This window comes from Podarcis bocagei (assembly GCF_964188305.1).
Source record: "Podarcis bocagei genome assembly, chromosome: 1".
NCBI classification, from domain to species: domain Eukaryota; kingdom Metazoa; phylum Chordata; class Lepidosauria; order Squamata; family Lacertidae; genus Podarcis; species Podarcis bocagei.
Genome location: NC_138125.1, coordinates 32652492 through 32680209, shown reverse-complemented (window position 1 = coordinate 32680209; position 27718 = coordinate 32652492). Strand labels below are relative to the sequence as shown.

The 27718-nt window shown below is 43.6% G+C and overlaps 1 protein-coding gene across 1 annotated transcript; it reads right to left on the bottom strand.

Moving 5' to 3' along the window:
- Positions 1–322: 322 nt before the first annotated feature.
- Positions 323–27701, bottom strand: AREL1 (apoptosis resistant E3 ubiquitin protein ligase 1). The gene is made up of 20 exons (XM_081170623.1): positions 27562–27701; positions 18062–18309; positions 17217–17276; positions 16548–16774; positions 15597–15834; positions 15312–15481; positions 15055–15235; positions 14664–14911; positions 14190–14267; positions 13633–13774; positions 12444–12565; positions 8895–8970; positions 6708–6817; positions 6046–6225; positions 5798–5923; positions 5503–5632; positions 5332–5390; positions 4521–4610; positions 3530–3705; positions 323–3329 (listed from the first exon to the last, which is right to left on the bottom strand). The coding sequence occupies exons 3-20, from the start codon at positions 17230–17232 to the stop codon at positions 3227–3229; spliced, it is 2472 nt and encodes an 823-aa protein (XP_081026749.1). The 5' UTR covers positions 17233–17276; positions 18062–18309; positions 27562–27701; the 3' UTR covers positions 323–3226.
- Between the last annotated feature and the right edge of the window lie 17 nt (positions 27702–27718).

Genomic DNA, 27718 nt, shown 5'->3' with positions numbered 1-27718 from the left:
GCAATTGCTAGGATAATCCCAATTTATTTTGTGAAGCCAGCTTTTCACTTCAATCCTACCCAAATTCTGGCAAGTGCCTCAGCAAAATTATTTTGGGAGTGGGCTTTAAACATGCAAGCACCACTGTTGCTTACATTCATTTTGAAACTTTGTAATTTATTTTGAAACTTTGTAATTTGAAGCCATAGTTTGCACTACAACAGAGTTGGTGCCAAAATGTCAGTAATAAAATTGTCTTAAGAAATGGGAAGGAAACTATTCAGAGAAGCCTTGCATGGAAAACAATACAAGAGCAATTTTCATTATATATGACAAGCACACCAAATTTTAAATATTTTATTTATTGTACAAACTATTTACAGAATAATCTATTAGAGGATTACATAATCTTGCTTAATTCCTTTTGGAGCTGGCTATCTGGAAACAGGCCTTGGCCAAACTAAAGTAATAGGTCTTGGTTTCTAAAACATGCAAGACAAGTTCTCAGATGCAGGCCAAGTCCTCTGGTATCCACAGCAGCTCCAGGTGAAAAAGATCTACTTGAGACTGTACCATGAGCATAACCGCTATCCTAGAAACCAATGCACTTAACATTAGATGGAACAAATTAGGGCCAATGAAAAGGAACAAACCTCCTCAGAAGACACGCATACACACAGTATAGATGGCTAGAGCACAGCCCATACCATGTCTTCACACGGGAATCAGGGCAACACACAAGGTTAGGAAAGAACAAGTAAGATTTAGGAAAATCAGAGCCTGTGAATTGAAATTATAAAGCGTTGGGAAGAATGGACCTGCTGATGATGGGGGCAAGAGTAGGAGAAAACACACAAGTGCATTATTAAGCGAAGAACTAGCAGCATCCACCACTGCTCTGACTGTGCTTGTGTAAAAAGAAAATCCTTCGCATCTGCAAAGAGGCAAGAAGTGCCAAATACATTTTATTAGGTGAGTGGTTTCAAGCAGAGGATGTCTGCTGAATATCCAGCCACTCAGTCCTCAGTATAAAAACAGCTGAGCTCTAAAGAAGAAAGGAGGGGATTCCTGAGGAAGATGTAGCAGAACCAACCTCGAGCCATGGCTGGAAAAGCCTCCAGTAGACCAGGGAACAAGACAAAGGACTGGAACAGCACCAAGCAGCACCCTACAACCATCAACTGGCTGAGCTGCACAGCATAACCTCCTTTTGGTCCCTGGGGAGAGGAGTGGGTAGCGTCAAAAGGCATTCAGGAGCCCTAACTGCACTGATTACAGAAGCCGCCCTTAGTGCAATAAGATGGCATGTACATGCTTTTAAAAAGAGCAACTGCTTAAAGGAAGGGAAATATGCCTGCCATGAAGGAAAATACAGTGGTGGTCTCTAAAAATGCCCCAAAAGGAAGGGATTCCTGAGTTGTCCCAATACTCAGAGTTCTAACATTTTTGGCAAAACAATGGCTTGGACTTCTACTTAAGCAAGTTTGCAAATTGTCTTTCCCCCTCTGATCTGCAAATGATTCTGTTTATGTTGGGCAAGGAAAGTACAGCTATCTAAAAATAATAATAGCAAAATGTGTCATCTGAACAATGCTATAGCCCCAAACTATGGCAGAATGATTGAACTAAAAATGCTGGCACAACTATAAATTGTATTTTTCCTAAGTTTGTTCTTATGAGACATCCAATTAAGAGTCTAGTCTTGGGGGGGACGGGACTCCCTCAATCCAAGCAGTCATATTGTAGGCTCTTCCCATTTAGTAACAGCCACCAACATCTCTCTCCTGACCAGGAGAAATGCACTTCCGGTGCCAACAAAATATTCAGTTCACAATCCAATCAGATTTTGGCTTTGCTGACAAAAAAATGGCTAGACTGCCAGCTGAGATCCCTGAATTCCCACTCCTTCATTGCCAAGGAAATAGGAGCAGTGAAAAGGACGTGTTCAGAATTAAGAGGTCAGTTGTACATGAAAGCTCATCTTGGCTTCCTCATGTAGTCTGAAGTGTGGGTAGTGCAATGTGTTGCCTTGCAGACCCACTTCATTACTGCCTGGATAAGCACCCGCAGTTTAACCACACCCCACTTCGAATGTCATGGAATGCTCAGAACACAAAAAGCAGGTTATCGGGGGCGGGGGGAAGGACACAGGTAGCAATACCTTATTTAACAATTCTTTGCCCGAAGCACGCTAGAGAATACTCTGGCTGTCATGTGGGAGAGGTAGACGCCTGTCTGTGTAGAATAGGAGAGGGAATGAGCTACTGGGCCCAATCCAATACTGATCACCTCACTCTACCTGCATACAAATGTATGTTTGATGCATACAATCATAGCTGCCTCTTGGCCTACCACCACCGCACTCTACCCCAAAAGGTCAGTGCTAGCATATGCATCAGACCTCAGGTAGATACATTCATCTATCTATCCTATGAGGAAGGGAAATTAGTTGGATGGTAGGGAAAACAAGCTCCTGCCAAAGTTCATGACCATGGTCAGAAAAAGGGATGGGAGGAGAAACAAGTTTCTTCCAGTTCCGTGGCAAAGGCAACAGAAGCTGCTGCCACTGCAGAAATAATATCCTGTTGCCAGCTCTTGATAGAGGTAGAACGAGGTCACTGTCAATATCAGCACTAGTAATCCAGTGACATAAATGCTGCCTTCCCTCTTTTGCAAGAATAAGTGCTGACAGCATCCAGGGGAAAGTGGCTAAGAAAATTAAAAAGCAAGGTGGGGGTGATTTTATGCCTTCCAGTAACATCCAAGTGGAAAGGGGATTAACTTGTGTGAAAACTTGGGCAAAGGCATGGAAAAGTATTAAGGCTTCCCATAATCTGGGGATTTAGAGCTCCATAGTGGTCCATTCATCCCCAAAGCAACTGGAATATTGTAAGTTACAAATCTCCTCCTGTAACAAATTGGAACTCTTGCTTATGAGCTTTCTTCCTTCAGAAAACCAGACAAGTAACGTCCTGTGAAATGCAAGTACCATGTCACCTCGAGAGAAGAACTCCACTCCATTTCATGTACCATACTGGAAAGGGGAAGGGGCAATATGTGCTCCCAATAATGTACTTCAGACATGGGGAGGCCTCCATGTGACATTGCAGATTGACATTTCTGTTTGCGTGGTGCCTCTGCTCCGTTCTCCATTGCCCTTAGGTTGGGCATGAGACTGGAGTAGTGAAGTGGGGCTGGGCAATGCCCTGAAGAATTAAGGAAGTGAGATGGACTCCTTCTGTGGGAGTCAGAGCATGCCAAAACCCTCACAGCCCTCGCTGATGGCCAGCTGCAGCATCTTGTGCACCTCTTCATAGGAATCGTAAGTGGGGAGGCACAGCTGGTTAAAACTGAAAGAAAGAACAAAACTAGTACATAGCATGGGACATGTACACATAATGCTTTCAGCATTTCATAGGCAAGGGTAACCCCCCTGAGCAGTTATACGGCATTAAAAATTATCTCAAAAAACACATGGGCAAGATCAGTGGAAGGCTGCTCATGATCAGTTTGCTGCAGATGACAGAAAGACTCAGTGACAGGTACTCACCAAGTATGGGCTGTTGGCAGTGTACTGTGCGTCGGAGCTGCAATGATCTGGAAAGATGGGCAAAGTGCAGCAAATCCTCCAGGAGGAAGCTGAGAAGAACCAGTGGTGAACTGCAACAGCCTGGCCAGTTCCTCTTGTGTGAAACTGGAGACCACTGTCCAAAACCACCGCATAACCTGGAAGACACAGCAAGAGGTATGGGAAGCAAGAACAGTGGAGGGGGGGGGGACCTAATAAATTTCTTGCAAACCACCCAGTTATGAGGACAGGCCAGAAAATGAATTAATGTATGCTACCATAATCACGCAGGTGGCGCTGTGGGTAAAACCTGAGTGCCTAGGACTTGCCGATCGTATGGTTGGTGGTTCAAATCCCCACGGCGAGGTGAGTTCCCGTTGTTCGGTCCCAGCTCCTGCCCACCTAGCAGTTCGAAAGCACCCTTAAGTGCAAGTAGATAAATAGGTACCGCCTTATAGCGGGAAGGTAAACGGCGTTTCCGTGTGCTGCACTGGTGCTGGCTCGCCAGAGCAGCTTCATCACACTGGCCACGTGACCCGGAAGTGTCTCCAGACAGCGCTGGCTCCTGGCCTCTTAAGCGAGATGAGCGCGCAACCCCAGTCGGACACGACTGGCCCGTACGGGCAGGGGTACCTTTACCTTTACCTTTACCTTTACCATAATCACACCTCCCAAAGCGATACTTCACTTTAAGCTCCAGTGCAACTTTTGATGTTTCTTTGGGACCTTGTAATAAAATTACAGGAGTGCACAAATGTTTGCTGTTGCTAAGTAACTTAAAGGTCTGGCCCAAAGGAAGCATTGCCCTTAACTGAGATGCACGTATAAAGAGCTTTCATGAGGTGCTAAAAGCCAGCCAAAGGAAAACGAAGTAGTGTTTCCTCATGAAGACATACATATCACTGTCTCAGTCATGACCTACACAAAGTACAACCAATCCAGTCTGGTAGAGCAGGCAATTAATCTTTCTTACCTTCTCTCGGAAATGCCAAGAACCTCCCACTACTACAGCATGTGCTTTGAAATCACAGACACTGATGTCTCCAGTACCACACATCAGCAACTGGAAGAAAATAAAGTTTCAGTCAGAGTACAGTTGTCTTTTTTCCTTTAAACTAGGTACCATTCAATTAACACAGTCAGCTTTGTATTTTTGATGCTCAGGATTAAAAGCTAGAGCTATCACTCCTTCCAGGTTTTAAAACTTTCTGCTCTAATGCAGCATTGGGGGCTTGGTAACTCAAACATGTGTCCAAATTACCCTTGTTAACTATTATAGCACTGTATGCAAACTTCTGGAAAAAAAGAAGTCTAATGACATTATATCTCGGATGTGGTATATACTGTAGGGAATAGTAGGTAAGGTACAGAGTGAGAAGTAATCAATCTGAACTACAGCACCAGAGTGTTGTTTAAGCTGCAGGGTTGAATAGGAGACTTTTTAGTGTTGGGGTCATAGAATGAGGGAATTGTTTCTTTATTATTACAAGGCAGAGGAAGGGAAGGACAGAGATTCAACTGGATTCGAAAGGCACTTGAAATTGCCTAGCAAACCAGTAGAAACTAAGAGTTTTGAGTGAACATATATTTTGTGCTGGGTAAAAGTTTATCTAGTTTATATGGAAAGCCTCGTAAAAATTGGTACGGTTAAAATTATTTATGTTACTACATCCGTACAGGGAATGCTTGTGAATGGGGGTTCCCCACTCTTCCTTACCCCCCAGCTATCTCACATTCATCTGAGGAAGGTGCAACAGGATCAAAGACAGCATATCTTAGTTTACCTCAAGTTCATTTTCATCAAAAATAGCAAGGAGGTTTTCAGGGACCAGTTCATTGAGACCTAGAAGATGAGAGCAGAATAGATAAAAATCATGCCAGCCAGGCAAGGGCATCAACAAAGCACAAATTTGAACAACATTAATAAAAAAAAAAGTGCAGACCATACACATTACCTTTCAAGAAGTGTTCCACTTCCTCTCTAACCTGATTCGCCAGTCTGTACTGTGCAAGCAGATTCAGGTAGAAAATTTTATTCTCATTTGTAACTGGCATTTGAGCACCACCTGTTACCAGCTCAACCTCCTGAAAACAAGGGATGTGAGAATTTTTGAGTGAAGTCCCATCTACTCTATAAATCCACACAATGATGAACCCTTCACATCTTTCCCCTCCTATTGAGACATTGCTCCTTTCCCCATTGCGGATAAAAGCATTTCAAATTGCACCATCCTAACCAATGGCTCTTACCTTCTCAAGTTGTCCTGATCTGCTGTATTTTTCCTCAGCAAAGACTAGCTCCATCTCACTGACATCATTATTCAGGATGAAGCAAACTTTAGATTTATAGAACTCTGGGTCATCTGTCTCAAAATACTAAGAGGAAAAAGGAGATAGAGAAGGAGAAGGAAAGAAAACAAATTTAGTTTGTGCTGTGGAATCGTGCTCGGTCTCTGCTTTATACTCAAAAGCAGAACAAAACCCACACGCAATTTTACCTTATAATGCATCCGCAATCCTATGATTTGAGCCAAAAAAGACCGGGTGAAACGAGCTCTCACCAGCTGCTTGTAAGCCCCTCCCAAAGATGACTCATAGAGGCACTTTCCAACCAAGCGCCCTGCAAATTCATACACTTTCAGCCGCAGAAAAGGTGACCGGTTGGGGTTGGGATGTACCTACAAACAAGGCAGCTCACAGTTACTATAGCTTAGAATTAGCTCTAACTTTGAATTAGATTTAACACCTGAAAAAGCCCCATGTACTCTTCTTGTTGTACCCTGTGGTCAAAGATCTTCATATCCTTTAAATATTGTTTTTCTGAGTGTATTCTCAACAGCACTGAAACAGGCATGCCGGTACATGAGTATGCCATATATAGTTTGCAAAGAAACAGTGTTTCTTTCTATATTTTAGAAAATATGACTTAGGAAATCAAATTACAGATTGCACTTCTCATACCTGCCATAGAATTTATCTGTACTACTCATGACAATTCATCTTCCTGTTTAAGTTTGCCCATGAAAGAGGCAAACCAATTCTCTTTCTGCTTACAGGAGAAACTAGAAAAAGTCTGAAAAAGAATGTGAATTCTCTACAGAAAACATGAACAGCTGCAATGTTTCCTGTTTCCACCAATGAATGACGGGAAAATACCAACCAGAGCTTGGTTGTTGTCACTGAAGCGGGTAAAAAGTTGATTGGTAGTGTCAAATAAAGCTTTACAGATCAATTCAAACCACTCTCTGCGAGGACCTCCCCAGTCCAAGGCTACAAGACAGAACAAATCAGAGACCAATTAGATCTTGAGGTAATCCTATGCCTTCTAAAACACACCTGTCAAGAAAAAACTCTTCACTTTTGAGCGAGTACCGTACTACTTTATACTATTTATATGCAACATGGTTCTCTACCCAAAGTGGGATAAATGTAACAACCATATACTTTTTCCTCCCATTAGTTCCTTCTAGCACACGAGGCACCTTATATTCAGACAAGATAATAAAAGGATGTAATGTAAATTAACTGGATTGGGATTCACAAAACCAGACCAGGCGAAAGACCCATCTAGCTCAGTTTCCTGTTCTTACAGTGGCCATGGGCAGCCTGCAAGCAGAACTTAAGTGCAATAGCATTTTCACTTAGCTTTACTATATAGCCAGTATGAAGGTGATTGGAGAATAAATCTATAGATGCTTGTGAGATACAGTGGTACCCCGCAAGACGAACGCCTCGCAAGACGGAAAACCCGCTAGACGAAAGGGTTTTCCGTTTTGGAGGCGCTTCGCAAAACGAATTTCCCTATGGGCTTGCTTCGCAAGACGACAGCCCATAGGGAAATCTCCGGGACAGCGGGGAAGCGCAGCGCGTCTTCCCCACTGTCCTCGGACCTCCTCCCGCCGCCGGACATCGGAACGAAGCTCCGATGTCCGGCGGGGGGGGGACGTCTCCTCCCGCCGCCGGACATCGGAACGAAGCTCCGATGTCCGGCGGGGGGGGGGAACGTCTCCTCCCTCCAACGGACATCGGAACGAAGCTCCGATGTCCGGCGGGGGGGGAACGTCTCCTCCCTCCAACGGACATCGGAACGAAGCTCCGATGTCCGGCGGGCGGGGGGAACGTCTCCTCCCTCCAACGGACATCGGAACGAAGCTCCGATGTCCGGCGGGGGGGGAACGTCTCCTCCCTCCAACGGACATCGGAACGAAGCTCCGATGTCCGGCGGGGGGGGGGAACGTCTCCTCCCTCCAACGGACATCGGAACGAAGCTCCGATGTCCGGCGGGGGGGGGAACGTCTCCTCCCTCCAACGGACATCGGAACGAAGCTCCGATGTCCGGCGGGGGGGGGGGAACGTCTCCTCCCTCCAACGGACATCGGAACGAAGCTCCGATGTCCGGCGGGGGGGGGGAACGTCTCCTCCCTCCAACGGACATCGGAACGAAGCTCCGATGTCCGGCGGGGGGGGGAACGTCTCCTCCCTCCAACGGACATCGGAACGAAGCTCCGATGTCCGGCGGGGGGGGGACGTCTCCTCCCTCCAACGGACATCGGAAGGAAGCTCCGATGTCCGGCGGGGGGGGGACGTCTCCTCCCTCCAACGGACATCGGAAGGAAGCTCCGATGTCCGGCGGGGGGGGGAACGTCTCCTCCCTCCAACGGACATCGGAACGAAGCTCCGATGTCCGGCGGGGGGGGGGGAACGTCTCCTCCCTCCAACGGACATCGGAACGAAGCTCCGATGTCCGGCGGGGGGGGAACGTCTCCTCCCTCCAACGGACATCGGAACGAAGCTCCGATGTCCGGCGGGGGGGGGAACGTCTCCTCCCTCCAACGGACATCGGAACGAAGCTCCAATGCCGGGCGGGGGGGGGGAACGCCTCCTCCCGCAGCCCGGCATCGGATGGCTGTCCTGAAGACTTGGGGTGGGAGGAGGGTTTTCCTTCCCACCGCCAACATTCAGAATGCTGTTCTGAATGTTGGCGGTGGGGAGGAAAAACCCTCCTCCCACGCAAGCCCCGGGAACAGAGGAGAAGCGCTGCGCGCCTTCCCCTCTGTTCCCGTACCTGTCCTGAAGGCTTGCAGTGCGGAGAAAAGCCCTTCTCCGCACCGCCAGCCTGGCAAGCGGTTTCCCTAGGAACGCATTAATTGATTTTCAATGCATTCCTATGGGAAACCGTGCTTCGCAAGACGAAAAACTCGCAAGAAGAAAGAACTTGCGGAACAAATTAATTTCGTCTTGCGAGGCACCACTGTATTATGGAAACTTCAGAAAAAATTGGTTGCTAGTAGTAGAAACCCAAACACTCTTTTTCTGGCAGCAATAATGCAATTACAGGTTAACTCACCTTCTTCATCCTGGAAAATCACTTCAAAGTTTTTGCTCCAGTCAGAAACAGAAAAATTCCTTGTTGCCCTCAGTGACTAGGAACATAAGCAAAACGCAGTATAAACTGATGTTTGCAACCAAGAGGCTAACATGAGATCACATTTTCAGGAACAGGCAATTCTCCAATACTTATTTCTACTGCCTCTCTCATCTGTAGATACTGCTCTTCAGTGGAGAATTGTAGTAGTATTTAATACTCATCCCCCTCCAGAGCTTCTCGTCTACAGTTCTCTTCTGCATTCTGCCTCAGGGTCTTACTGCCCACCCGCTTCTGTTTTGCGTTTGCTCAAACTCAACAAGGAGCAGGGAATCCCCTGCCCTCCTGGCAAGCAGAGGGTTAAGGAAAGAATCACGTCCTTCCAATTCTTTCCTAGTCACACTGCGAGCAGGTGAGAGAGAGAGAGAGAGAGAGAGAGAGAGAGAGAAAGGGCTGGCTGGGGGGGGGGGGCTTTTGCCTTCCTTTCCTCCCTCCCATTAAACCCCTTCCCTGCATTCTTAGCCAGCTACTTTTCCGCACACCCCTCTCGTGCTCCTTGTCCCTTCTGTGTTTTTCCTTCCCTCCCCATTTAAAACGTGGTGACAAAGCACGGATCCACATGGATCCTCAGGATCTTTGCATTGGGTCACCCCAAATTCACCATCAGATAACATAGCATGTCCACGGCTACAGCCTGCACCAAAAAATCACGCACCCACTGTGGCCTGGGGCCACAGTGGTGCAAAAATGTGGTGACAAAGCACGGATCCACATGGATCCTCAGGATTTTTGCATTGGGCTACCCCAAACTCACCATCAAATCACATGTCTGTGGCCACAGCATGAAGCACAAAAATGATACATCCACCTTTTCATTCAGAATTTTTTTTCTTGTTTTCCTCCTCTAAAAACTGTGTGTGTGTTATGGTCAGGTGCGTGTTATAGAGCAAAAAATACGGTAAGTTTGTTATTGGTATGAGCTTTCATGTGCATGCACGCTTCTTCAGATACACTGAAACAGAAGTCACCAGACCCTTATCTATAGTGAGAGGGTGGGGAGGGGTATTACTCAGAAGAATGGTGGGAATGGGTGGTTGGCTGATAGGTGTGGTAAACCTGTTGACGACTGTTAACGACTGCAATTGGTTTTACAGGAAAAAGCAAGAGGTGAGATGGCTAAAAATAATGAGATAAGAATCCAATGTCTCTATTCAGACCAGGTCTCTCCATGGTTTTAACTTCGCTTTCCAGTCTATTTCCGAAATTCTTTTGTAATAAGACAGCTACTTGGAGAAATTGTATAGAATGTCCTGAGAGATTGAAGTGTTCTCCTACTGGTTTCTCTGTCTTGTGATTCCTGATGTCAGATTTATGTCCATTTATCCTTTGGCATAGGGTTTGGCCTGTTTATCCAATATAGAGAACTGAAGGGCACTGTTGGCATTTGATGGCATACACAATGTTAGAAGAGGAGCAATTAAATAGTCCTGAGATGGTATGTTTGAATTTGTTGGGGCCAGCAATGGTGTTGTCCAGAAGTATGTGGCAGCAAAGTTGGCATCTGGGTTTATTACAGGCTTTGGTACCAGTGTCCGTGTTAAGTCTGGTTGTTGTATTATGGTGGGTGAGGAGTTGTTTGATTGTTTAAGATTGGGTGGCTGTCTGTAGGCAATGAAAGGTCCTCCTCCCAGAGCTTGAGAAAGAGATCTACAACCTCTCCCAGACAATGACCTATGGGAACTGCAGGAAACCACTAGTTTCAGGCACCAATCCATGTTCCTTTCCATTTGCAAACTTTTAGTCTGTTACATTTTTATACTGGGGAGGGAGAGAGAAAAGCTTCTTTCCATGACCAGAGGGTTGCTAGCGGAAGAACAGAGCAGTTTGTTCAACCCACAACAGACTGCAGCATTTCCATATTAACTAATCCTGATTGCCTTTCATATGTAGTATTTTGTGCAAGGACAGTGCAAGAGGTTGTTTGAGGAAAAGAGGAGAAATAAGGAGAAGAGGAAGAGGAGGGTGGGAGAAAAACTGAATGGGGGGAATGACACAAAGAAAAGGAAGGTTTTGCCCACTTTGGGTGTTGACCCCACCTGCTGTGATCTAAGAGATTATTGGATCTATAAAGCACAATTTAAGAGTTATAAATAATACTCCCCACTGAGGTAATGTGGCTCTTGACATGAAAAGGATCCACACTACTGAGCTATAGGGACTGAAAGGGCTGGTTTTTTCCAATTATAAATCTTTGAAGAGCTCTCGTCCTCATTTCCTAAGTGCTCACAAATAAAAGTGTTTCATGACTTGCCCTCATGACACATACTATCACTTTAATGCACTGCTCCCTCAAGACTAAGCTTGCTTTGAACAAAATATTTAAAACGACTAGAAACGTCAAGCCATAGAATCTCTGTTCCATTTATAGCTACAGCAAAACCAGAAAACTAAAAAAAAAAAACCCCTATGGCAACTCTTGGCTCTGATATAGTAGACAGTCAAATGATTTAAAGCCATTTGCTGCTTACCAGTAACAGCACATCCTCTGGTTCACACTCACGATAATCTTCATCTTGCACTTAAAATGTTTTAGTTTCCCCCACCCTTGGAAGTTTAATTCCCTTGATTTTATCTGTCTGCCGCACTAAAACTAATTACCGTATTTTTCGCTCTATAAGACGCACCAGACCACAAGACGCACCTAGTTTTTGGAGGAAGAAAACAGGGGGGGGGGGTTCTGAATCTCCGAAGCCAGAACAGCAAGAGGGATCGCTATGCAGTGAAAGCAGCAATCCCTCTTGCTGTTCTGGCTTCTGGGATAGCTGCGCAGCCTGCATTCGCTCCATAAGACGCACACACATTTCCCCTTATTTTTTAGGAGGGAAAAAGTGAGTCTTATAGAGCAAAAAAATACGGTATGTTGTAAGAGCCTGCATAACAAGGAGACTAGGATTCATGTCCGCCTCCCACTTCCCCAAACTTATTTATTTATTCCTTGGATTTATATACCGCCTTTCTGCCAAGGCACCCAAGCTGGTTTACAATTTTAAAACACTAAAACTAATACAGTATATAAAATGTAGAAGGACAAGTGTCATTCAGCAAACTGGGAGTTGATGGTATGCATGCTCCCTGGCCTGGGTTCCCTCACGGCATACGGGTCTTTAGCAGCTCCAGCAGAGATGAGGGAGCTGCTGCCCAAGCATCATTCTCAGGCTGCTGATGGTTCTGTCAGCAGCTGATGGTTTCTGTGCTCCCTGCCCTGGGCTGCCTCGCCTCTCATTGAGGCTTTGCTACATTAAAAATGACTAATAGTTGGTTTAATGCAGACTTCTCTGGTCATAGGCAATTAAATATTTTAGAGGAAGGTGTAAAATCAGATGTGTGAATAAACTATCACCCTGAATTCATATCACTCTAGTCCATTCTGCAGCTTAAGGTGAAAGAACATGGAACAGGAAGGAAATGATCTACAGAACTTCTCTAAAACTACGCTACACTCCAAGCTTTCTGTATCACAGACACACTCACCGATTCCAGAAGGTTGTGGCGGCTGACTTTTAGAGTAACTTTTGAATGGGGCCTCTTCATGTGCACCTGGCGCAGCTCCCTCTGGAAGAAGTTTACTTTGTCCTGAAAGGTCTCTGAGCCTCCTGAAACCAACAAGCCCATTGTCATATCTGTTTCCTTCAAAACACCTTACAAGGTCATATCTGTTTCAGAAATGTCATAAAATATGACAGATTATCATCCCAAAAGGAGTAAAAAAAATTCAGTACAAAGGATTTGAGGAAACAAAGGGATACATATCATAATTTTTAAAAATTGTAAGAACTCTTTTGTGGAGACAGAACATAAACAATGCATTCATTAACATTTCCTTGTCTCTAGTATTTCCTCATATTTGTATTTGTGCACACACGCTGGCTCTATCACATACACATGGGCTCAGGGTTTAAACCTCCCTATTCTGAGACCAAGCTGGAGAGGTTAAATAAATATATTTGTTTAGAAGCACTAAAGAAGTTAGGAGGGGGAGAATGCATAACCTCAACACATACATAGATAGTTATGTGAACTCCTCTAAAGAGATATCAGGAAGAGAGCAACAGACTGAAATTTATCAAGAACAGGGGAAACATGTGTGATTGCTCTATAATAATTACAATACAGTGGTGCCCCGCAAGACGAATGCCTCGCAAGACGAAAAACTCGCTAGACGAAAGGGTTTTGCGGTTTTTGAGCTGCTTCGCAAGACGAATTTCCCTATGGGCTTGCTTTGCAAGAGGGAAACGTCTTGCAAGTTTGTTTCCTTTTTCTTAACACCGTTAATACAGTTGCGACTTGACTTCGAGGAGCAACTCATAGAACGCAGTGTGGTATCCTTTTTTGAAGACTTTGGTGATTTTTGAAGCTTTTCCAAAACTTTTCCGACACTTTCTTCGCAAGACGAAACATTCGCTAGACGAAAAAACTCGCGGAACGAATTAATTTCGTCTTGCGAGGCACCACTGTATCCTAAATCAAACTGAACTACACAACATTTATAAACAAACATTGAACTAAGCAGCACACCACAACATAAAAAGGATGCAATCCATTATGAAAATGCTTGCAGTCTACACCATAGAATGGCAGCTGTCCTCTTTAGTATGTGTTATGCAAGCTGTGATGCATTAGTTACCATGCAACAGAATTTTATGCCCCAGACTCTTTTTACCTATATTTTTATGCAGCGAGCGAATGAAAGTTGCCGCCAAGATGTTCCTCTCCTTGCAGCTCAGCTCTACGGGAGGCTGGATCCCATCATCCACCACTAACGTCAGCAGTTTGTGCACAGGGTCAGGCCCGTGGTAAGAAAACTAGCAGCAAAAAAATGCAGGAAAGGGCGGGGAATCATTTACCAGAAAGCACAGCACATTGATCAGATGTGGCAAGGTTACCCTCTGGGCACATTTCCTTGCCCCTCTATCTGCTCAGAACCAGTTAATAGCAAAGCTGCTGGCAAGCCTACAGCTGAGATGAAGGTTATATAAACTGCAATTCTTGCAGAATGAGCCTCAGTACATGCTTCATTAGGGGAGGAGGAAAATTACAAGAAAAAAAGAACCTGAAAGCTATATTGCAGGATGCAATATAGAAAACCACAGCAGGCTCCCAAGCAAATCTAAAAACCTAACAGTGAAAGATTTCAATCTTATGTGATTAGGCTGACAAACGGAATATACCTTTCACAAAACAAATCCAATTATTCACTGGGGAATTTTACCAACATACCTTGGTGCCAGGACATACTCTGAAGGTAAAGAGGCGCCAAGGAATGATCTTCAAGTAGAACTCCTTTACTGAGAATTGCTTTGAAGTAAAAGAACAAAAACAATGGAGAGTCAGTAGTAGATAGGTAGCCGTGTTGGTGGAGAGTCACATATTTAAAAAAATGAACCAATCTGAAAGAACTTGAACAATGGTCAACTCCATTTTTGCTGACAACCCAGCAGCCACCATAAAATGTAGCCACAGGTCAGTTCTCTGGTTAGCAGAGCAATAATCCAAGAAGTCCTGAACAATTTTGTCTCCAATATATGTTTGGAAAAGTACACCAGCTGTTTCATAGCATAATACACAGTCCCTCACAACAGTAATAATGGCCAACAACCATAGGGAAATGGTTCCTGGAAGCCAATTGATAACACAGCCACACATAAGAGCAATAAATCATGTGCAACTAGGGAACAGACGAGCTAGTCTTACCTTGGGTGAAACATAGCAATACACTTTTTTTGGCTTCTTCACTTTCTCAGGGGTCTGGCTGTCAGAAGGAGAGTCTTCATCCTCATCTTCAGTAGCAGTGGAAGGTCGGCGCTGAGAGGAACCCCAATGCAGGGGTGGAAGTTGCCACTGGGTATTGGCATAGCTACTAGCATTGTAAAGGTAGGCCTCAAAATAGATACTGACCCCTGAGGTAGAAACATTTCGCTCCACGATACTCTTTTCACTCTCTGCAAGATACAAACCTCACTTGTTATGAGGCTAAAATGTCAGACTGATACTGCTGGATGACAGGCAAGATACAAATGCAATAAATGGTAACAGCATCATGGGAAAGAGTGGAAATAAAAATAGTGTATTTTTCTAAACTTACCATTTAAAACAATTATATCGAACTCTCCATTGCTAATAGGCTGGCTTTGGTAGGAGATGCAGGCACGGAAACATCCCCTACGGAGTAGGGTGAGTCTCAGGAAAACTTGATAAGTCTGTCGATTAGACACCACAGACTTTTCAAACAAAACATCAGAAGGTTCTTCTTCTTGGGGACCAAGCTAGACAAAAGGAATATAAGTTAGACTATATCAGTGTATTCCAGTCTTAGAGAAGATAGAGCAGAGATGGACTCACCTCATGGATTGAGAGGCTGTAGTTGTGCTCATCTATCAGTGATACCGAGTTACTGGTAGGATTATTATACTCATCTCTGGGAACTATCTGCAGAGTGTGAGGCTGCCCACATGTCAGCACCAAAGTGGAGAAATGGCAAACAATTTTGGTTTTCGAAGGAACCACCATTCCTGAAATAAGGAACAACACCCAACTTAGACTGGCATGTAATATTACAAGGGGTGTATTACAAGACATGCTCTCCTTTCTATGCCTTGGTTTGTTATTGGCCCCAAAAGGCCTTACCTGGCTGAAAGACTTTGTAGTATGGGCTATATGCCACATTCAAGCCTCCAAGTTTTATGCTGATTTCATAGCGCCCAGCCTTCCGCACAGTAAATGCCACCTTCACCACATTGGAACTGGGCTCCTGAAGTACTTCCTGGGTCACAGGAATATCCATTGCTAGCTCCACATGGCAGATGTGAACTCGCAGGCCCACAGGACGAAGAGCAGGGAAGGGCTGGCCATTCTTATAGAATAACTGCATGGGGATTTAAAAAATAAATGCAAAACAGCATCTTAATATGCTATATCACAATTAGTGCCCAATATTAGGTGATGAGCGGTTCTGTAATTATTGAAGAACACGAGAAGAGCCCTTCTGGAATAGACCAGAGGCTTAACTAAACTGGCATCCTGTTTCCCAGAGTGGCTAACCAGATACCTGTGGAACATGAGCACACTAGCCTTGTCTTGTTGTTCCCAGCAACTGGTATTCAGATTTGCTGCCTTTGATCCTAGAGGTATTATACCAGCCAACATGACTAGTAATCACTGATAGCTTATTCCCTCTCCGCTTACAACATCCCTGATATAAATGCTGGCACCACTTGCAAAAAAAATCATCATGCCCAATCATGCTTCAAGACATGTGCCCACCAAATTTTAAATATGCATACAAAGCAAATTCAACAAAAACAAACCCAGAAGAGCGATACTAGGTTTGACCTGCCTAAACTTAGCAGTCAGAAGCTCACCCAAACTCACTGCAAAAGCAAAAACGTAGGAGATAGCCTCAATATACTGCCTAGTCTGTGCTGTTGATAACCACCAGCATTAAGCTGTTCAGCCGAAGTAACAAAACTGGCACAAAACCTCCAAGGAACAGTCCCATAATCTCTAAAGAGGTTTGTCTTGAAATAAAACCTAGAGCCACTCCTCAGGTTTTCATGGAAATAGAAAATGTTCACTTACATGTACTCGGAAGGCCATGCTGTGGCCCACCTCATAGGGGTCCTTCCAGTCCCAGAAGACTTTGCAAGAGCGGGGGTCCAAGTAGTTGCCTCGCACGTAGTCATAAATTGTCCGCTCTCCTCTGCGCTCCCGGTCCTCATGCTGGAGGAAGCTGACTACACGTGCGGCAAGTTCAAAGAGGAACTTAATGGTGAAAAAGAAAGCTACCACAGATACTGTGATCCCACCTATAGAAAGAGGGGGAAATACACTGTAGTTATTAATCCAAGAAGGCACTGAAAATCAATCACCATGGAGGCTCTAGTTGAGAGTTTACAACATTTAACCCTGGAGATCTCAGAAGGGCTAGCTCTACCGTTGACAGTTGATTCTGAGGCAACAAATTGTAAATTACACATAGTTTATTATATTTTACCCCCATGGCATGGAAGTATCATTTTAATGTTCTACCTCAGGCACTAAAATGTCTGCCTCAAAGACTGCTGTCACCACAACAAAAGCTAAGGAAAGAAACTGAGGCAGATTCGGGACCAATGATAATGCTAGGAGAAAATGGCATGTAAGTTAACAAACACAGTATTAGCAAAACAGACAATGAAGTCCACATGAATGAATTAAAAGAAGTTACAGGCTTCTTCTGGATTTTGTAAAAATACTTTATTTGCTTACCAATAACGTAAAACATCAGGTCCCTTCAATGAGAGACACAGCCGAGGATCACAGCTGCATCTGGAATACAGAAAGCAGATTTAGTTCAATATCCCTTTCACTGCAAATCTCGCAATAAAGTGTTTGGTCCCTAAGAAACATAGGTAAGTCCATTTCTTACACATGGCCAGTTTTATTTAGAGAACTTTCTTATATCCTACTTTTAAATTTGAACAAGTTTCCAAAGCAGCTCACAATATTAACTAACTTTAGAATAATTTAAACAATAAAAATGAAATGCCAGAGCAGCAGAAAGAAGGAATAAATGTATAGAAGCAGAATCAGCAAACAACAACAGAAAACCCAGCAAACTGTCTTAGAAGTGAATCATGTTTTATTAAGAAGCTTTGGGCAAATAAAGAGGTCTTAACCTGTGACAAGTCTCTCTGAGACAAGTATTCCATAAATGGGTCATCACCACGCACCACCACCAGAAAGGTTGTCTCCTCAGTTGTCACCCACCTCAGCCCTGCAGGAAGGGTACCAGGTAGGTTGGCATATTGAATTTTATGGCACATCAGCTCTTGGCCATATTGTGCTACATACTAGTGTTATTGTAAACGCAGAATTCTTTCATTAGCAATTGGTTCCCAATAGTCCAGTCTTAAAAAGACAGCAGTCATCTAATAGCTGACAATACTATAAAATATGTTGCTCTAACAGAAGTAGAGAATAAACTATGCTGAAAGTCTATACTGAGCTTTATTCCTTTCTGATGGGCAGTTCTATCAAGCTGCAGTTCACAGCCCACACAGCTAGGTTCACCACCATTTTCCGCTGATTGGATGGGAAGAGAGAGGGCATACCTTTACACCAGCTCCCATGCCCTGAAAGACAATAGGGGAGTGTCCATTCATCAGGAACTTTGTTCAGCATACAGAAACCAGGGGAAAAACAGCAGAAGGGAATGTCATCATTGAGACAAATAATCCTGGAACTTGCAATACAGGTTCACAGCTCGGGAGTCAAACACGACAATTAGGCAACTATCCCAAGTAGTGGCACTCTGCATCGTGACACTATGCAGCCCTCAAAAAACTTGCTAGGAGATCACCTGAAGTGAAACATAAATACATAATCAATACATGCATCATTTTTTTTTAATCTGGACAAGAAAACAGTTCAATAGCACCACTTCAGTTTTAAACTGACTGAGCCAAAATCCAAGCATGACATCAGCAAATAGACCACATCATATAACTTCAACAGCACTAGAGCTTTATATATACACACCAGATTTTATGTACTGAAACTTAGAGCAGCTTTGCCCAAGATGATGTGCATGTAGAAATCTTTTATATATATAAAATGTACGTGTACCATAATGTTTCACAAGAATGCAGCTGAACATATATTGGATTGGAGAGGGGACAAAGTAAGAGGACAGATGTGTCGTATGCACAGCATTCACAAAATCAGATTGTGGTAGTCCTGTGTGGCAACACTGGAAAGCAAAGCAGCAACAACAAAGTGCAGGGGAGGGGAGGACCTGGGGGCACTCAGCAGCAATTATATCCATTAGCAATGACAACAGTGTGTCTTCTTACTGAGAATGAAGCAAAAGGAGGGCCTCAAAAATACCGTATTTTTTGCACCATAACACTCACTTTTTTCCTCCTAGAAAGTAAGGGGAAATGTCTGTGCGTGTTATGGAGGGAATGCCTACGGGTGGCATGCCTACGGATTTTCCTCCTCTAAAAACTACGTGCGTGTTATGGTCGGGTGCGTGTTATAGAGCGAAAAATACAGTAATTGTTTTCAGAAATGCCATGCTCAGTTTCGTCCAAAACACTGACCGTCATCCAATTATTCTTTAGTGAGAACTATAAAGGGGAATTTAAAAAAACACACCTATAAATGGGAAAGGGGAAAATACACCACTACCAATGCCTGCAAAACATTTAAACTATCAAGCAACTACTACTCTAATCTTACATGGTTAAGTATTGGTGATTTCCCCCAACTCCAAGAGGTCTGTAGCTTTAGTAGTCTTTTGTTTGTTACACATTTCCAAATTGCTGTGATAGGAAATTGTATCCAATACCTTCACTGGTTTTTAACAAATGTCTCAAGTTTCCTCCTTTTAACATATCTGAGGAAAACCCACTTGCCCAAGCATTCCTTCTTTTCCTAGCTGAACAGGGGAGGCCAGATGAGCAAGATGTGGAGACACCTTCATTGCTTCCATTCAGTTATTAACTTATTGCCCTGCTCTGACTCCTGAACTGTTACTCCTTACGTTTCATGTTTACTGCAGAAACTGCATCATTATTTGCCTGAGTAAAGATCCTCCTTACTTACAAGAAACCCCCTCTACTTGTATGTTTTACAGTGGGGGACAGGAAATTTAGTTAGCATCTACATTCTAATCCAGGCTGTGAAAAAAATTTCATTTCAGTATTGAGGAGTACCAGATGAAGCAGTTGCCTCTTCTCCAATATCTTTCATCAAGTCTAGGGACTGCCTGCTAAAGATCAAAGTCTTGCTTGGGTAACCCTTGTCTAACTAAAAAAAATTTCTTCATATGATGTGGATTATATTATTGTCAATTCATAGTAATGATTCCAAACCTTCCAGAAATTGAGAACTTATGACTTCCGGGTTGGCGCGGACAGCTAATGGCGGATTCCCTCCGAGCTCCGGAGGGAATCGGCTCCGCTGGGGACGGGTCCTACCGCGACGGCGACGCGGGGACCCTTAAAAACCTCAGGCGCGGATGCCTGAGGACCTGGTGACTCGGCGGGCACCTTAAGCGCCCTCCCCGATTCACGAAGAGCCTTTTTAAAGGCTACGGAGAGGATACGGAGAGTGGCGTGGTGCTGAGAGTAAACCGCTACCCCAGCGGAGCGAAGCCGTGTGCCATGGCTGAAGAGCGCTGACTTACTTCCTTGAAAATTTGGACTGAAAGAATTACCCGTGAGTAAGACGGATTGGGACTTTAAAAATTCTTCCCTGAATTGGAGACGACCGGGGGGTGTGCTAAAAGGAAGTCCGCACCCCCCCCCCTGCAGACGATCTAAGCAACGACATAAGAGCTAAGCTGGAGAGCCTACCCTTGGTGGGGTGAGTTAAAAAGGACACTAACTTTCAAGATTTAGTTAAAGGAAATTTTGTGCTGGAGAGTGGAGTTTTGGAGACCCTCTTTATGTTTTGAACAACCCCCCCTCCCGGGCTCGGGAACGTCCTGCCTTTGTGCCTGTGTAAGAGCTGCGGAGTTTGACAGCTGTCAAAGCTGTCAAACGGGCAGTTTAAAGCGGAAAAATCACTATTTAAGATCCCTCTGGATTAAGACGAGTTATAATTGAGTTAAAATTGTTGGAAACAAAGTAACAATAACAAGCTAAAGGACTGTTGGAGAAAAGACTAATAAGTAACCAGATTCCCTCTAGGGGGAATTCTGTGAAACTACAATGGATACAATGGCTGTGGATGGAAAGTTACTAGTGGAAATCGAAAGGATGTTTCAATTGGTGGGAACCTTACAAGAGCAGAGCTTAGCCATGAATAAACAACTTAACATTATGACCTTGGGAACAGGCAACTCTGCTGTTTGTATTGAGGACCTGAATGAGAAAGAATCCACAGCTGAATGGGAAACAATGTCTACAGAGGTGGAAGAGACTAAACAAGAAAAAGAGAAAGTAACCTTGGGAAGCAACAATCAAAAGCTGACATCTGTGGAACACAAGCAAGGAGACTCTGGGAACACATCTACCACAAGTCTGCGAAAGATGCAGAAGAAGAAGGAGGAGGTTCTGGGACAATATGTACAGGAACTTAAAATAAAGAAATATGATTGGGGCCTCCGTTTGGACTTTGACTTTGAGGATACAGGCTTTGTGGAAATACTCCAGCAGTTGCTTTCAAATCTCCTTGTGGGAAGAGAATATGTATTGATGGTGAAAGATCTTTTTCCAGACTCGACGACTGACATAAAGGACTACCAACGAGACCGGCGGAGAGGGACTGAAAGGGACTTGAAAGCCTCGGACGTGAGGAACCCAGGCTGAGAATCTTGACTTTGGATTTTTATTGGGAAGGGACAAAAACCGGGGATGGGAGGGAGGGAAGAGGAGATTCTTAAAAACTCTTAAGACTTTCATGTTTGGTTAATATGACTTTTATTCAAGAAAAAATGAAAAATCGATGGAAGAGAACTTAAGTCCAACTTAGGAAAATCAAATTTTTTTTTTATTAGAAAAGAGGCAACAAAATGAATAAGATGGTTAAGAGGAGAAATACCAACTTGCTGATATAATCTTGGGAATTGGGATGCACGAGGGGGGGGGTGGGGGGAAGTCAGGGAACAAGGTTATGAGAAGAGGATCTGCTGAATTTATACATGTTTGTGTCTTGTGTTATTGTTGTGTTTGTATTGTCTTTATAAAAGCGGAAAACCCAATAAAAATTTTATAAAAAAAAAAAACAGAAATTGAGAACTTAAGAATAGCCTAAACAAGTATTTCCATGGCAGGGTTATCCCCAACGGCAAAGAAACTGGTATCTTCTTCAAGTCCATCTTCAAAAACAAGCTCTCTATTGAGCTGCTTGGAAATTCAATCAAAATTCTCCATTACTGAACCTTATTAAAGGTTATGTGTGCATTTTTCTTTCCAAAGAAATCCCGTAACACTAAAATATGGGCTTAGAATTCTCTCCATTGAAGTGATAAATGTAACTACTGCAAGAGACGAAACCGTCATTCTGAGATGCCCTTCCATTAGCATCCTCCATGCAAGATCAAATGACAGATATTTTCTGGATAAATTTTGACCTGAAACTTGGCAATATCCTTTCTAATCTTTGGAGGTTAGTGATAACTCAGCACTTTGTCACTGTTCTTAGGTGCACTATTTCAGAATTCTCCTTGCCTAAAAGGCAGTCTCAGTAAATTTAACTCTGATTCATTTGTTTTATATGAAATGACAGGCAAGATGCCAGCTAGACAGACAAGAGAGAGCAAAAAGAGCTGACACGTTCTCCTATGCAGCGCATCAACGGGAGCAGCCATCAAACACACTTAGGGCACAGAGGTGCAAGCTGCTTTACTTATTTAGCCCGTTCCCAGGATACAATGACATTAATTATTAGACTGGTGAGCTAATCTGGATCATCAGACTGCTTAGAACAAGTAGGTAATGACCAGAGGAATGAATAAATCATTCAGAAGGCATTTGCTTTAGATATCCTTTCTTCAAAACAGTGGGCAATTTTACAGATCCTCTATAACCTTCTGATCTTGCCTTGATCCCAAGATAACATGAATGATAAAACACATTTGTAAATCCAAATACTTTGAAAGACTCTTCCCTGACACCCTACTCCATACTAGACTCTAGGAAAATCATTTGCATGCAAAGACTGTTGTTTAGAATAGTTAAAGAAGTACTAGGCCATTCAAAGTACAGGGAGGGATAGTATTGCAGTGGTAATGATTGCAGAAGTCACTTTTTAGTTAGTGTTTTTATCGGATAGCTCAACCTAAAGAATACCCATGTCTTTCTGTGCAGTGCTAAGGGTAGCGGGGTACCATCTTCTCCTCTGGATAAAGGTAAAGGGACCCCTGACCGTTAGGTCCAGTCGTGACCGACTCTGGGGTTGCGGCGCTCATCTTGCTTTATTGGCCGAGGGAGCCGGCGTACAGCTTCCGGGTCATGTGGCCAACATGACTAAGCTGCTTCTAGTGAACCAGAGCAGCACACGGAAACGCCATTTACCTTCCTGCCGGAGCGGTACCTATTTATCTACTTGCACTTTGACGTGCTTTCAAACTGCTAGGTTGGCAGGAGCTGGGACAGAGCAACAGGAACTCACCCCGTCGCAGGGATTCAAACCGCTGACCTTCTGATCGGCAAGTCCTAGGCTCTGTGGTTTAACCCACAGCACCACTCGCGTCCCTTCTCCTCTGGATACTGCACTGTTAATCAACACACTTGCTTTCAGAGCTAACGGAAAACATCAAAAATTCAGAAAACAATGTCCAAATTATATTCTGCCTCAGCTTGCACAAATAAATATGGATTCTGAAATACTATTAGAGCTGAAGCCCATCATTCTAATATGACTATTTAAACTTATAAAATCATAGAATTGTAGAGTTGGAAGAGGCCATGAGGATCATCTATCTATTCCAACCCCCACATAATGCAGGAAGCTTTCACCCAATGTAGGGCTCAAACCCATGACCCTCGTATTAAGAGTCTCATGCTCTACCAACTGAGCTATCCACTTGGGACGTTTTTTCCTGTAAACTGCTATCATGATTTCTATATTTAGAATCCTGCAGTGGTACCCACTCCCCTTCCACATCAAACTATAGCAACTTTTTATTCCCCATGTGCAGTGTTACAGAATAATCTGAGGGGAAATGTTCTGTCACATTGAAATAATTTGCACACAGACCACAAGCAAGCAGCAATGTTTGAACTTAGCAGGCTCAGCTAGCACAAACCTGCATTCCCATCACATGTAAATTTATAATCCAGAATGCAATTAACAATGCAATCCTATGCGTATCTATTCAAAAGCAAGCCACAATGGGATTTACTCTCAGGTAAGTGCTGCCTACATCAGTACAAAAAAAAAAAAAAAACAGGTCTCTGTCATGTTGCCAGGTTACACTGCCCCACCAAATTCCACCTTTTATAAACCTTACTAGCAATAAAATGTACCCACGTGACGCTGACACAAAAGTCTTACAGCACATATACTATAAAGAATGAAAGTTCACTACCCCTCATGTGATGTGAACACAACACTAGTGGGATTTCAAGAGGCACTGTAAAAATTAGAGAAGTATTGTTAATATGAAATAGTGGGGGAAGGGAAGTTTAATGGCAATACGAAAGAAGGGAATGTGTAATTAAAGATATAAATATGGATGATTCTCAGAGACGTTGAAGGAAGTTCAAAAAGACAATTTGTTGAAATTTGGATAAAAATGTTTAATTGTATGTAAAACCAATAAAAATTTATTTTAATTTATTTTTGGGCTGCCCTTGAAGCTGTCCCAGAAACTCCAGCGGGTACAGAATGCTGCAGCGAGGCTCCTCACAGGGTCTCTGCCATGGGAGCATATTCATCCAGTGCTTTTCAAGCTGCACTGGCTCCCGGTGGAGTACAGGGTCAGATTTAAGGTGCTGCTTTTGACCTTTAAAGCCCTTCACGGCCTAGGACCCTCGTACCTACGGGACCGCCTCACCTGGTATGCCCCACGGAGAGCCTCAAGGTCCATAAATAACAACACCCTAGTGGTCCCAGGCCCTAAGGAAGTTAGATTGGCTTCAACCAGAGCCAGGGCCTTTTCAGCACTGGCCCCAACTTGGTGGAACGCTCTGTCTCATGAGACCAGGGCCCTGCAGGATCTGATCTCTTTCCGCAGGGCCTGTAAGACAGAGTTGTTCCGCCTGGCCTTTGGATTGGAGCCAATTTGATTCCCTCCGCCCCCTTTTTCTTTTTTCTTTTCCTTCTCCTGCAATGAGGCTCCATTTTAATATTTTAATGTTCCATTATTTTAATGTTGTATTTTATTTTTGTTTTTAAGTTGTAATCACTCATCTTGTTTTTATTATTGCTTGTAAGCTGCTCTGAGCCCGGCCTTGGCTGGGGAGGGCGGGGTATAAATAAAAAATTATTATTATTATTATTATTATTATTATTATTATTATTATTATTATTATTATTTTAAAAAGATCAAAGAAATGCAGTGGTGGACCAGTTATGGAGGATGCTGATGGGGATGACGCATGGGCATGGTAACATGGGCACTGTTATTTACTGAATATTAGCACAACACTGGAAATCTCCAAATTTTATGCGTTGGGTGCAGGGGGAGGGGGCAATTGGGTAACTGGAAAATGTGTATAAAAATAAATAATAATCAATGGGGGGGGAGAAGAAAGTTCACTACCCCTCTTCTCTCCCTCCCCACCTCTTTTCCCCCAACTTTATACTGCCTATAACATTAGTGTCTCACATCAAATATGAATGCTCTGTAGAAAGAACTCTATGAACTGAAAGCAGAGAAACTGCATGTACTTTTGTAACCCAAGAAGATCTTTAATAAGAACAATTTTTAAAAATAAACATGACTAGCATTTTTTCTTCTTGCATGCTATAAAAAACTGTTACAGATGCTAAATGTAAATAAGGATTATTTTTAAAATGAACATGAAATATTCCAAACCAATATTCCATTAACAAGTCATACTGTTTCCACTATCCATGAGTTCATCTTCCTCCCTAAATCCTATTTCAAATCAAATAAGGTAGACAAAGGAGAGCTTTATTTTGGTTCATGTAGCACAAAACTCACTTGTAGGCCAGAATAAATAAGTGTTACACAAATCATTAAAGCTAAATGCTTCAAAAATAGATAAAGGTGAAACAGCCCATATATCCATAGTTACCAAGACACATCATCTACCAGACACAGTACTCCCTTCAATCTTAAGGCTCCTGATAACGCTTAACGTCTTAAAGAGCTGTCCTTTTAAAAGTTGCATTCTCAGCTTACACATATGTTTATAGCTAGCAATTATGCAAGCAATTGAGGGAAGTTTTGCTTATATCAGTGTTCACTACACAGAAGTCACTTCCATGTAGAAGTGCAGAAACTCCCTATGCATTTTGTCACATGTAATGCATTTACTACACACTCCTATTTCACTGGATGTGTGCTATTTGCAATGCACGTACATGGTGAAACACGCATATGTGATTTGTGACTAAGTGAACAATTATGTATAAGCTTGTATTATAAAAGCACCCATTCAGATAAGAGTAGCAATTTACCAGTGTGCCTTTATCTCACATCAGGAAAACTGTTTTTCTCTAAATGTATTACCTACCTCTGGCAGACAGATGGGGATCTGACTAGCCCATTACCTCCCCACCTCTATGGGCCCACTTTGAAAGCAGGGCAAGGCGACCCACCTAACATCATTATTATATGAGTTGATAACTTCAAAAGGGCTTGCGCTTAATATGGATCAGCTAATCAGTAATTACAGTGCATCACACCTGCAAACAATTTTTTTCCTCCGTTGACCAGCAAGTCCCAAACTGTTCTACTATAACAGAAGCTACTGAAATAATCAGATTAGAAATTAATCAGCAATTAATTGGAAAGAATCCAAAGACCCACGTAACTCCAGACTTTCTGTATGCATGTTTCCACAAAATGCTAATTCAAAGGTCAGCTGGAAGATCACTGTATCATTTTTTTTAACAACAGCTGTGAAATCAGCTACACTGTATTTACAATGGTTTGAAATTCATCAATAGGATGTGCTTAAATTCCCTACTGGGAATTTAAAACATTTACTATTTCATTTCACACTTATAAAAGGCATGAAAGTACAGATCTCCTATACAAACTCAGAATTCTACAGACTATTACTGCATTAATATACAGAGCAATAGTGACAGAACTGGAACCAAAATCAAAAAAACAACAAACAAAATTCCAAAAGAAAAGGGAGCAAGAAGATAAACACTTTCACAACTCGGATCTTTCAGGAAGAGCAGCATATTCAGGACAGAACACCATCCTGCAGATCAATGTAGAACAAACATTTCAGTGTGGAAGAACAGAAACAAAGCAAAACTAGCTACAACAGGGCAGCCAGGAAACCCTTGAAGCCGGGATGGTTCCTAGAATCGGTTAACTGAGACTCCCGTGTGAAAGCAGTATAAGGAGCATGTCTCTTTGATTTCCTTCCTAACTTGTCCTTCAGGATAAATTCAAAGTGGGAAAGGAATAGGAAGGAGGGAAACTCTGCATACAAAAATTTGAGGGCAATAACTATGTGCCAGGCAGCCGCTGACTATGCCAAGTGGCCACAATATTACCCTTTCTCCCCTCTAGCAGACAAGCACCAGAGGTAAACCTGAGTCCCGTCAGGGGGAAAGGCGGGGAACAGAATATTCTGGAAGGTTAGGGGGAGAGGAAAAACGAGATGGTGCCGAATTATTTCAGGGCTTTCGGCAACCCGAGTATTTGGCCCGGCGCAATCTGAAGAACGGGGTTTGAGGGCCAAACTTACTTCTTAGCCCCAAATTGAAACTAGGGCGAAACCCACCACCGGGCCCGATGCCCTCGCGGGACTCGGACCACCACGCCCGCTTTATATCTTATCCCTCCCCCCACACCCCGCTTTTACTTCAAGGAACCGGGACGCCCTCCCTCTTGCAGGGCAGCGGAAGATTTCCCAAGGGCGCCGCCCCCTTCCCGCCGGCGGCGGCTGCTTCCTTCTTCGCCTCGAAACCCCAACCCCACCGCCGAATAATGCCTCCCTTCTCTTGCCTCCTCTCTGAAGGGGAAGCGGCGCTCATGGGAGGCGACTGAGGCGAGTCAGGAACTAGCCGCGCTGGTCATGGGACTAACGGTCAGTGTCGGTTCCGTGCCTGCTCTGCCACAGCGCACTCCAGCTACAACACACACTCTCACTCGTCCTGCCCCC

What these genes read in the sequence shown, in the direction of transcription:
- AREL1 (XM_081170623.1), bottom strand. An exon ending in GCATGGCCTTCCGAGTACAT is followed by an intron (nt 15,835 to 16,547) that starts GTAAGTGAACAT and finishes ATCCCCATGCAG; the next exon opens with TTATTCTATAAGAATGGCCA. An exon ending in CTGCCAACAGCCCATACTTG is followed by an intron (nt 3,330 to 3,529) that starts GTGAGTACCTGT and finishes TCTTTCTTTCAG; the next exon opens with TTTTAACCAGCTGTGCCTCC.